General features: G+C 41.2%; 1 protein-coding gene across 1 annotated transcript in view; it reads left to right on the top strand.

Moving 5' to 3' along the window:
• LOC134669332 (unconventional myosin-IXAa-like) overlaps nt 1–12,960 on the top strand; it is a 51,672-nt gene that overhangs the window by 24,051 nt on the left and 14,661 nt on the right. The window contains exons 17-29 of the mRNA XM_063526844.1: nt 1,418–1,509; nt 2,164–2,244; nt 2,910–3,032; nt 4,058–4,229; nt 5,749–5,861; nt 6,646–6,794; nt 8,597–8,732; nt 9,649–9,807; nt 10,184–10,384; nt 10,765–10,951; nt 10,991–11,132; nt 11,169–11,359; nt 12,110–12,379. Coding sequence (XP_063382914.1) covers nt 1,418–1,509; nt 2,164–2,244; nt 2,910–3,032; nt 4,058–4,229; nt 5,749–5,861; nt 6,646–6,794; nt 8,597–8,732; nt 9,649–9,807; nt 10,184–10,384; nt 10,765–10,951; nt 10,991–11,132; nt 11,169–11,359; nt 12,110–12,379 — 2,016 coding nt within the window. The remainder of the gene's footprint in view (nt 1–1,417; nt 1,510–2,163; nt 2,245–2,909; nt 3,033–4,057; nt 4,230–5,748; nt 5,862–6,645; nt 6,795–8,596; nt 8,733–9,648; nt 9,808–10,183; nt 10,385–10,764; nt 10,952–10,990; nt 11,133–11,168; nt 11,360–12,109; nt 12,380–12,960) is intronic.

The following is a 12,960-nucleotide window of genomic DNA, read 5'->3' as shown; positions in this document are numbered from 1 at the left end:
ACAACGTAACTTTGTTTTATCATTGTTTCTCTTTGAATTTTCACACCACCTCATCAAATACCATTGAAACCATACACATATACACTATTGAAACGGTTCGTTCCGTAAAATACATAAATATATAACTGTATCTTGGATATTTAATTAAAAGTTTAAAATGGTTTCATAAGTTAGGTTATTAGGACCTGATGGAATGACGGTTTTGTTTCTTTTAAATTCTATAATTGTCTATGATGGGTAGTGTTGTGACTAAAGTTTGTGATATAAACCCGCTACACACTACCCAACCCACGCTCTGTACCTACCGCCGCGGTTATAAAATACATCAATACATTATTCTTAAGTACTAATTTGTCTTCTACTTAATCGTGATTAAACAAATTAAAAATAAGTAACTACTTGTTTTTTACTTTTTGTATTTTATTATTCGATGTGGTTTGACATTAGTAAAGTAGTAAGTAGGAGTCTTGCCCATCACTAGTAAATTCATCATTCAGAGACAATTTCAATATGGCGGTTTGTTTACATAGTTAGCAAGTTCTATTGAAATAGACTTTAGTAATTGTAAATAAGAAGTTTTAACAGTTTGATTTGATATTGTCTTCGGTCTTTGTAAGATCAATATTTTAACATTTGAATTCAATTCTAGAGTTAAATCAAGGCCTATTCACCAAAGTTACATAAATTGAATAAATATTCAAAACACGTATGACAGCTAACAATTTTGAATGATTCACGGTTAGTTTCACTAGACCTATATCGACCGGGATATGAACCGTGATTACCTTTTGTATTTTAAATTGTTTATATGACAACGGTTTCACTCACTTGAATTTTTTGTCGCTATTGGCGACATGTTTCGGGCCCGTCGGGGGTCCTTCCTCAGGCTCGAGTGCTCGCGGCGGCTGCAACTCGTGCACGACCGTTGTCATATAAACAATTTAAAATATGTCTCACGAAAGTTTAATATCGATTACCTTTTGTATTGTTTTCAAGCTCCCGATATTTCGACACAGTTACATGCATCTTGTTCACGGGTGCAAGATGCATGTAAATGCGTCGAAATATCGGGAGCTCGAAAACTATACAAAAGGTAATCACGGTTCATATCCCGGTCGATATAATTCTACGTATGTCAACCTGTGACAGCTATTTGATATGTATCGTTGTCAGTGCCGTTGTGGTGTAGTAACCGGTTGCATGTTGACATGCAAAATTACACATGTATTACTTCATTCATTCATGTATACTTCGGTGAATCGGCCTGCAACTACATTGTGACTAAATTTCCATCTCATAACGCCTTCTAAAATTACTGTAACTAATAGTAAATGAAATTCATACGAAAGTGAACTTTATGTGTTTGATTGTATGGCATATATTTGTATATACACCGCCTTGATCCATGTGTTGACAGCATGACAGAAAAGCGCCAATCGTGTCGGAGACAGACGGCTTCAGCAAACGGCAAAGCATCGACCAAATTAGGAATATTATTGATTTACAATTGTAAGTATTTCATACCAATTTAAGCCTTACTTTTTTTTGTAAGCGATAAATAGGGTCCTGCCTCTCCGAACTGGTCCTAACGTAGTTTTTGGATTTTTTGGCGTTACCAAAATAGGATATTCTACATTTTTTTTTTTATATTTTTATAAATGTTCGTGTAGCATCGAACTTCGAGCCAATTGGAATTTTTATTTCCTGAAAATAACTTCGCTATATACCTATCAATATTTTTTTTTTAAACGATACATGTTCGCGCCAAAAAGGCAGCCGCCGTTCTTGTGGCGTCATAATAACAGTGCTGTAACGAAGAAACGTCAAATGTGCAGTGCAAACTTTTCGCCATCACTACAAATTTAACACTTGTTTCTGCTATAGTGACGTCAAAAAAAATGTTAGTAGGCTTTTTCGGTCACGTGGCATACATATAATAAAACTAAGATTATAATTTGGAAAAAAAAACCTCATGTTTTTATAACAAAATAGTATTAAATTACGCCTAAATATGAGTATGACCCAAACTTCAAATGTCAGTGAGTCGGCGTTGATATTTACGACTGACATTAACTGGGAGCTCTACAACTTTGTTGATTTCCATTCACCCATAAACCCCGCCACTAACCTACAATATATCTCACGTGCTCTGTTCCGTTTTAGGAACAGGCTGATACAAGAAGAGGCGGAGAGGAAAGAAACGAGAGAAAAACTAAGAGTGACGCAATCTCTGCCCATTCCGAGGTAAATCATTTCGATTGTGAAAAATTTGTGATTCAACACATATCTTAGGATGGTATTCCATCTATCTAATTTATTTGTCAAATGTGTATTGCGTCTCACATTTTGCTTGATGAGAGAGTGATACGCAATGACATTGGACAGGTGGAATACCACCCTAAAGTAAGGACGCTAAGCACAAAGAATTTCATATATTGATCCGCCATATCCTATCTATCGCACGCGCTTAATTATATTGCGGTCCCACTCGCAGTATCATTTCCACTAGCATCATGGGCGGGACAGCAATATGATTACACACGTGCGATAGGGATGGGAAATGGCGGGACAATGTACGAGATTATTTGTGCTAACTTTATGTTTTGTGATATTATTCTAAGATAATAAATTTCGTCTAAAAATATATTGTTTAACCTTTTCGCCGACACGTCAATGAAATAATAGTGTCATCAAAGCCATGTCAAAAATTGCACGTAGACAACCCGTATAACGTATCAAGTCGTGGCGTGTGGGACGCGCAATATACTGACTTTATATCAAGTCAATGTCGGCGAAAAGGTTAAAGGAATCAAAAACAAAGACTATATATAGCACAAATTATAATACATATCATCTACTCGTATATGTAAGGTTTTTTTTGCACAATTTGTTTTTGTTTTTTGTGGCAGTTTGGAGAAAAAGCGCGAGATCCTAATCACGGACGCTACTACCACGCAAGTGACTTACGGCAAGCGAAGAGTCTCCAAAACGCAGAATATCACAGAGCAGCCGTTAAAACAAAGTAACTCGAGGTAAGACAAGACAAAAAAAAAGACACTCCGCATATGACGCACTAAAAATTGTATTAGCCATCTTGAGGCTTTTCTCTAGATACTTTCGCTCGATAGGAAAACATCACGAACATAGGTCTAAAATGCACTTTAAAATGTTTTAATAAATTTTGCACAAAAACTAAATAATATGAAAAATATTTATAAAATTAGCAATATTATGCTTAAGAAAACTCAGCGATTACTTTTTTATGTTTTTAACACAAAAAATTCAAAAACATAATATCAGCGTCGTAGATCTATATTTTGAATCATTCAAGAATAAACAAGTGTATTATTTACCATGAACTGTAAAGATAAGAATGTGTAAACAAATTTTACTGGACAATTGACTTGTAAGGAACCAACTACGCAGTTGAGTCATAACCCTAAAACACAGTCAATAAATCTAGTCAGCACGTCACAGGAAACACGCCTACAAATCACGACTATAGTAACGCGTCACTGGCGCCTGACTATGACTACCAGGGATGTGGCGAATATTCGCATCCGCATCCGCGGAACTTCCGCATTGTTTTCAACAACCGCATCCCGCGCATCCGCATAAAATCGATGCGGAGCTTATGCGGATGCGGATGTCGAACAAGTAGGTATAGGAACGTCTTAGCGGCGTCTTAGTGCTAGGAAATTTCGTCATTACCTATAACGAAATCGTCTAATTATAGAAAAGTCGGCCAAGATACTTTTTATTAAATATAACGCACCTATATTCTTGCTCAAATACTAAACGGTTCGTTTTTTTTAAATAAAAATTACTAAAAATGTAATATTTGAAGTTTTTTAAGTACCTAATCTTGACATCCGCATCCGCGGATGTGAGCCTTTAAATATCCGCATCCGCGGATGTGAGCCTTTAAATATCCGCATCCGCGGATGTCAAAAAATCTGCATCCGCAACATCCCTGATGTCTACTATAAACCCAATACAATACGAATTTAGGATCTATGTTTATGAGTTTAGGGTTCATTTCACTTGTCGCTTGCAGCGTAAACCAGTCGGAGGCGAACGAATCGTCCCCAGATGAGAGCTGGAGTGTGACCACGAACAAGTATCCGCAGGGGGTCATCCCCCCCAACAAGATTACTCCCGAAGACCTGGCCAATGAGCTGCTCTGGCTTAGGATAGACCAGAACTATCTCATGGCCGAAAAGAATAAGGTATGTAATTTATGTATCCTATTTATGTTCATTATAGTTAGTGCAATTAACAAACGAGTTTAAAAAATATATCGTAAGAATTCTTAAAATCTAATAGGGAATGCTAGGTACTTTAGTAATCCTTGTAAACCTCTGGTTTCCTAGGATAGCGGTGCCGTCATATAGTGGCCGTCTCCATACAAAATACTACGACGTCCATATTTAGCCGTATTATTTATTACGGCACCACTATCACTATCCTAGGAAAGTAGAGCTTAAGATCCAGACCAATATTTGTGTTTTTGAATTTGGAACTTTCTATTATTTCTACGAAAGTTCAAAACTCACATTGAATTTGTACTTGTATTAGTACGCGGGGACTTGCAAGGTTAATCACGAAAGGGCTGAGATCGAACTTCATTAGTGAACCCTAGTATTTCAAATTTAGCAGACAATTATATAGTTTGACTCAATCTGCGCTGTGAGTATTCATAACTAATACTACCTTGCATAAATTAAATTATACATTTACGTAGTTGTGCAGTGGCCGGGGATTAGTGTAGCCGAGTGCACGCAGCGTCATTCCATGTCTGTCGGCCTTTTATAGTGGTCCCGTTCGTGTTTATTTTGATACATATTATTTGAGATGGTGCATATATCTTTGCGGACTTACGGACGTATTATACACTATGAAGACTACGCCAAACGTGTAAGTGTGTTTGAGATAATATTTGAGCGTCGTCTGCCTTATTCTTGTGAACATGTCTTTGGCGATTTGGCTGATTTGAATGAAATTTTCGATTACTTGGTAGAGAGTTCCTAAACTATTACGTATCCGAAAACGCTATGAAAATGTACTTAGTAAACCACTACTATTAAGTTTAACTTTTGCATAGGAATGTGTTGACTAATGTGATTTGCAACAAACATTCAAATGACCCGTTTAGACTTGGGTTTTGTTTTCAGTATTTCTAAACTGCAATAGGGCCAGCCGCAAATATGCAGCCATACTCTACTATCATTAATGTAACTTAAACAATATAGAAATTAAAATATCAGTTTTATTTCAGGCTCTTAAAATGTAATTATCGTAATTGGCGCCGAGTTTCTTCGCCGGTATCTCGGGGCTGTGGTGTAGAGTTAGAACCGGTCTAGTATTATGATTTATTAGAGATAAATCACAATTACATAATATAGAGGAGCATCGTTAAACCAGAATGGATTGGTTTGGTTTCTGATATTCATTTGCCAATGTCATAGAGCAGGGGCTCCCAAACTGTGCTCCGCGGCGCCCTGGGGCGCCGTAGACAGTAGAGAGGAGCGCCGTGAGGCAATCCACCTCACCAAGGTTACCTATTTATTTCCAATAGCCTAGCTAACTAGGTTAGGGCGCCGCCGCCGAAATTTTAAACTTGCAAGTTCGCCACTGATTGAAACCCCTATCATAGAGATAAATTGGTTCAAATTTATCTCTATGATAGGGGTTTGTGGGTGTGCCGCGACAGTATTTCGTTACCTTATTATTCACTTTGGTCCTCAGATTCGAGAAAGAGAATTAGCAGAATCGATAGCGAGCAGTAGTGAAGAGTACCTGAGGCAAGCCGGCGACTGGAGCCCCGCGGACAGCTCCGACACTAACAGGAGCGGCTCCAGGTAAACTATAATGCCGAGTCCACATATTGGGCCATCTAAGGGACGCATTTATGCGTTAGAGGGAGCAAGTGATATTGCTATGTCATTCACCGCATTGATGCGTCCCTCAGATTGACCCAAGTTGGCCCAATATGTGGACTTGGCATAATATATATTACAATAGGGTTTATCATCTCTCTTGAGGAAAACTTCTTTCTCAAGCATTTATTTCAGGGCTTATTTTCTTAACCCGCAAGTGAACTAATCACCACGAATGCTTTGTGTCTTTTCTCGAACTCTGTGTAACGTTCGCGTAACCCACCGAGAGATACCCGGCGCTACATGGGGAGAGGGGAATATGGTGGGTAAAAATATATATTTATTTTTACCCTAAGCCTGGCGTCGGCCTTCAATTTAGAAACAAAACTGAGCTGGTGTTGAGCTTTTTTACTTTGACAAGATACCTCACCACCGCACCTCGACTGCTCGGAGTGTTATCGAATCTTTATTGGTTATTGGTTATTGGTCTAAGGGCTGTGTTAGACGGCGCGCGAACTCGTATACGAGTTTCATTTCATTACATTGCGGTTTTTAAACGGTCGGTTGAATTGGACGTAACCCGTAATGTAATTAAAATCGCATGCGAGTTTGCGCATCGTCTTAATCAGCCCTAACACTTACACTCTCTGTAACCAAAGCTTGTTCTTTTCTTTAATGTTTGTATTACTCGGACGTGCATAGGTTTTGCGTCCGCATGAGACATGTGTAAATAACTGTAAATGAGTATGGTCCCCCCTCCCCCCAGAAGAGGTTCCCCCGCGGTGTACCAGCGCAGCCTGTCGAGCACGACGCTGGAGCCGCCGGCCGCGTCGCCGCGCGCGCTGCTCAGCCTGCCGCCCGTGCGCCGCGAGCCCCGCGACCCGCAGCGCGCCCGCCCCACCACGCAGATTAATGGTATACACACATACTTACACACATATAAGTGATTGACGACCGATCTGGCCTATTGGGTAGTGACCCTGCCTATGAAGCCGATGGTCCCGGGTTCGAATCCTGGTAAGGGAATTTATTTGTATGATGATACAGATATTTGTTCCTGAGTCATGGTTGTTTTCTATGTATTTAAGTATTTATATATTATATATATCGTTGCCTGAGTACCCACATACCCACCCCATACCCACCCACCATACCCACTTCATACACACTCGCACATCTATTAGAGCGTGTTTGATATTTCGCGCCCTGGTCAAATATGCTATAATTGCTCATGATGCCATACCGTCAGGTGACGACCAAAACTCACAGTAAATCATGTTATCCCTTCCTATTGTATCACACTTTCTCTTAACCGCTGTTTAGAGTTTACCTCAATTACTGCTCGGAGCAATCGCGAATCCATCGCTCTCGAACCTCTGATCGATGTGTGTGTGATCTGTTGCCAAGTCTAAGCACCGACCTTTTTCAAATTGGATTTATGATCTAACTAAGACAAATAACAGCAGAACCCATTCTAATTACGAACTCTATTTTGAATAACACAAAAGATTTCCCGTTCAAGCAAATTTTGTTTTGCATAAACTCATTACATTAGAGTCTAATGATTAGACAGTCTTATCATCTGCAACTGAGGGTCCATCTTTAATAGATCCCTTTGCTAATGTGTTTACGCTCTATTGTTTTTTGAAATGTTTTCTTATAAATGAAAATGATAATAGTCAGTATAGTAGATCTATATCTATTGATATTACTATTGATGACAGAATGTCAGTGCGAGTAGTGCCAACGGACAAACCCACAGCGGATGAGAAATGTTTTGCATATCTTGTGTTGTTCTCCGTGATCCTTCTCTTGATGGGATATGTGAATGTGTGTATTAAGTTGTTATTTTATTACTTCGGTAAGTTATGTATGATATACGTTTATGGCATAAACTTTGTGCCCTTATTCGTAAACGTCGTCACACTCGTTTGTCTTTAATTTTGGTGTTTGTGTTCTTCATATAATGGTAGATCTTATGTATTAAATTAATAACTAGATAATCTTTGCCGCACAATTGCTTCCTCGTACGAAGTTTCATTCTCATTTTACCTCTGTAAATTCTAACCTCCTTATTCATAAACGCGCTACAAACCTCTTCAATTAGCTAATAAATGCTAATCGTTTGTCTTTATCTGTTATTTATGTATTTGTAGGAAAGGGATAAAACATAATTTAACTAAATCAATCCCGTAAAGTTTTATGAATAAGAGGAGTGTAAGAGAACGTCCGAACAGACTGATTTCGGAGATAAAAATGTTCTATCCTCGGCTGATGAATATTGAAATTTTCCCGCGAAACGATATCGTTATAAAATAATTTCGTACTTATCCCAATCAAGGGGAGTCAAATTCAAAAGTGGGGATAGTATTTATATAGTTTTTAGGGTGTTTAAGGCGTTATAAACGCGCGTCCCTAATTCAAAGTTAGTGGTGTTGACAGATTTGAATTGCAATTCTATCGTAACAGACATTCGATGTTCTAAATATTGAAGTACATATTCATTTTGCCATTGAAGCTTTACTCGTGAGGTATTACAACATGAACTCGTATATAGTCATGTCGCCGGTCCAGTATTACAGGGTTCTGTTTCACTTTTATCGAACCGAAATTTGAACATTGTCATAGTGACATTGAGTCGAATTTCAACTATCTTGAAAATATAACATGGAACCCTGTAATATTGGGCCAGCGATGTATTGCATGTGTTCCTGCAGCGTGCGCCACTATGGGTCGCGGTGCGGAGGCCGGGCCGCCGCCGCCCGCCGTGCCGGCGCGCGCCGCCCGCCGCTCGCCGCGCCGCGCGCCCGACCAGCCCGACGCGGACCACAACGACCACCACGACATCAAGCGGTGCGTCACCACACACTTTTTTACTAGTTATTTTATATATTTATTTAACATTTTAAATCAGGCGAGCCCTTATTACAGATACCTTACAGACTAACATTTTTTTTTTTAATTATGAATGGGCTTACTCGTGGCCACAGACTAGCCGAGGCATAGACGTAGACTTGTCTAGTCTAGTGTCATAGGCTAACATATATATGCATTTTTATAAACTTAAATACTAAACACTATTTAGGCGACAAAACGGCATCACCAACACCACCATGTTATACGGGACACCAACAAAATACGTAGCACAAAGTGTTACAATGTTAATAATTATGTGATATGATTGATGTATATGAACACTTATGTACTAATGTACCCCAGTTACAGGTGAACACATCCCTATAAAGTTATGTACTTTGTGATGGTTATTGAGAACGAGAAACGCTGTGTTTGTGTCGCTATCTCCTTTAGGGAAAATATAGGACCGTGCGTGTTGCATGATATGCCACCGCGTAAACCAAATCGAATCATATTATCATATCGGATGTCGGGCCGCGGGGTGTACTAATTACGGCGCGCCAAGCCCCCTTCAGCGGTCACGCTTACTACAGCAAACATGCCTACACGTGTACACACAAATAAGGATGTACCTAAGTAGTCATACCACAGACAAGACATCCTCCAGACTGAGCATAGTAGCGCTACCCCCTCTGCCACAAATATATGGTAGTTTTACTCCATTTTCGAGTCAAAGTGTCTTTGTGTGACGCGCGTGTTTTTGAACGGACCAATCACGGCGTGGAACTCGCTCACCTCGTCCTTCGCACCCCTGTATTTTTGGCAGCATCGGTTTCATGAAATAATTGCTCTAAGCTCCGTCTAGAGGATTCCTAGTCTATGAGTCATACTGATGGAAACATTGTTCTGTTAGTGCGGCGTCAGAGATGATGGGTCCGCTGCTGGAGGCGCCGCCGCTGCGCGGCGAGGTGCGGCGCCGCAACTCGGACCCCGAGCCGCGCCCCGCCGACCCGCGCTCCACCGACTACATCGGGCAGACCACCAACGGCCTCTTCCGGATCGCGGGACACAGGTACGCAGATACCGTGTTGGTAAACCTTATGGCAAAGATATAAGCTCTACCAATGGTCAGAGTGTTGCTGTTAGTACAAACAAGCTAGCGCAGCATTCTTTAGTGTGTAAACTGACCTAATGCTCGAGCTGGGCGACCGACTGAGCATCCGGCGCAGCGTCTATGATATACAAATGTAAATTGAATGAATTTGGAAAAACACGCCGCTCAAATCCCTTGAAAGTTCGACGGTTCACTGTACACCCAACCGAACGCGCCTCTGGGGTCGTATGTACACTTATACTATGATAAACGTTATACCCATGTGAACGTAATTTTGTTAATTACTATGTGTTTTGTAGTGACCCGCAACAGCAGAGTAATGTTTTTTTTCCAGGTTTCGGAAAGGCACCCGGTTCGCGAAAGGCGACAAGTGCGTGTACTGCCACCAGGCGATCGACGCGTTCGTGACGCAGGGCCAGCGCTGCATCGACTGCAAGCAGCTGTACCACACCAAGTGCATCCAGAACAAGGGCGTCATCACCATGCCCTGCTCCAGCCCCGTCGCCGCGCCCGGCCGCGGCAGGCACAAATACAGGTAAGCCCGATTTGTCCAGTTGACGCCGTACGCTGCATGTAGCGATTGTAGCGTCAAATTATACATCCAGCTACTAAATTGTTTGACCAATTTATTAATTCAATTTATTCATACCGTGTCCATGTAATTATTCAGCTTACTGAACAATAAGGCAGGTTTAATTAGTGTCGTCTTTAGCTGTATTGTCCTATCGGCCACAATTTTTACTGATAATTCGTGAAACTTATTGAAATTAGAATGGAAATAATTCGCGATTATTTCTATTCTAAAATACATATGTACTATCTTAAAATGCCAACCGATTACAAGATATGAAAAATTAAACAAACACAATGTCACAAAATAACTATACATAACAATAATCTATTAAATGGTCCCAGGAAACCCCACATGGGCGCTGAGCACAAGAGCTCGTCGAGCACGCACTTCAACCTGACGGGCACGTCCGAGTTCATGGACCGGACGGACAAGATCATCTCGGACGCGAACGAGCTGCACGCCATGCAGAACTTCATCACCAAGAAGATCTTCCAGATGGAGTCCAGCGAGAATGAGAAGCAATCTGAAGTGAGTACCTAAGTGCCTACTATACTTTTGGGCGCCGAGCACAAGAGCTCGTCGAGCACTCACTTCAACCTGACGGGCACGTCCGAGTTCATGGACCGCACGGACAAGATCATCTCGGACGCCAACGAGCTGCACGCCATGCAGAACTTCATCACCAAGAAGATTTTCCAGATGGAGTCCAGCGAGAATGAGAAGCAATCTGGGGTGAGTACCTAAGTGCCTACTATACTTTTGGGCGCCGAGCACAAGAGCTCGTCGAGCACGCACTTCAACCTGACGGGCACGTCCGAGTTCATGGACCGCACGGACAAGATCATCTCGGACGCCAACGACCTCCACGCCATGCAGAACTTCATCACCAAGAAGATCTTCCAGATGGAGTCGAGCGAGAATGAGAAACAATCTGAGGTGAGTGAATATACTCTGTATCTTTTGGTATTTAAATATAAGTAAACAAATAATTTGTACATTTTCGGTTCATAACATTTATTGGTTACCTACCAAATACAAAACCCTCTGGATCCGTCACTGAACTTGAACCTACATTATTTGACGATGTAATGTTTTCATTTTCATCTACCCTCAACTGGCTTAAGAAGCCATTTGAGGGTAGATTTCGTTTACTCTTTTTTAAATACCTAAAGATACAGACTATAAGTACTAAGTAGAGAGACGAATAGAGCTCATTGAAGGGTGCTTTCTTGTGCCTGTAGGCCAAGCACATGATTGGCGCTACAGTATCTCGCCGCGAAATAGATTACTTGTCTTTTTCTGACTGTACTAATTAAAGAGGGATGGGTCTATCTCGCGGCGAGATGCTGTCGTGCCAGGCATGTGCTATAGTTAGTTTTTTTTTAGCATTAGAAAGAACTTGCAAGGAGGTAAGCGATCTTGACATGACTTTTAATTGAAAAAAGCTTTTTTAAAAATCAGTAACTATTACTTATGAAAGCAGAAGAATATAAATTATCGTATTAGATTCAAAATTGTTACATATTTGACGTAACTTATTTTTAAAATGTGTTTTTCAATTAAAAGACACATCAAGATTGTTTACCTTATTTCTAATGCTAAAAAAAACGAACTATAGTTCGGCGGTATTAGAATTCTTTTCGTGATAACTCACTCAATCCTAATGCTAAAACGTCACACCCGCAGGTGGACAGGGTATTCAAGCACGCGCTACGCGAGTTCAAAGACAACCTAGTGGCGACGTACAGCGTGGTGGAGACGCGCGGCTCCGCGCTCAAGTACAAGGACCTGATCGGCAACTTCCTGCACGTGATGGAGACGGTGTGCGCGCGCGAGGGCTCCACGCTGTCCATCACGATGGGCGTCAACGCCTTCCGCGGGTTCATGGACGAGTTCATGAGCCAGCATGACGTCGACAAGGGGAGGACCAAGCGGAAAAAGGATAAGAAGAGAAAAGTGAGTGCGGCCCCTCTTCTCCTTCCTCGCGTTATCCCGGCATTTCACCACGGCTCATGAGAGCGCGGAGTCCGCTTGACAACTAATCCCATGATTTGACGTAGGCACTAGTTTTTACGAAAGCGACTGCCATCTGACCTTTCAACCCAGAGGGTAAACTAGGCCTTATTGGGATTAGTCCGGTTTCCTCACGATGATTTCCTTCACCGAAAAGCGACTGGTAAATATCAAATGATATTTCGTACATAAGTTCCGAAAAACTCATTGGTACGAGCCGGGGTTTGAACCCGCGACCTCCAGATTGGAAGTTGCACGCTCTCACCGCTAGGCCACCAGTGCGGCCCTTATTGCACGTAACAGATTTGTAATCAAATAACAGTAACTTTTTGTACAGTACATATGGTGCTACTTTCCCGCCCTAGGGCGGGATTAAGGACAATACGTGCCTGTGTCAAAAATTTAAAGGACCAAATGTACTGTAAAACGTTGTACAATACACGTGCGAAAAGGTAATTCGCCACTCGTTGCTAAATTCCTACTTTTCGCACTTGTATCGTGATGTACTATTACAGTTCCTTATT

Source organism: Cydia fagiglandana, chromosome 12 (genome assembly GCF_963556715.1).
Source record: "Cydia fagiglandana chromosome 12, ilCydFagi1.1, whole genome shotgun sequence".
NCBI lineage: Eukaryota > Metazoa > Arthropoda > Insecta > Lepidoptera > Tortricidae > Cydia > Cydia fagiglandana.
This window is presented reverse-complemented; position numbering and strand designations above follow the sequence as displayed.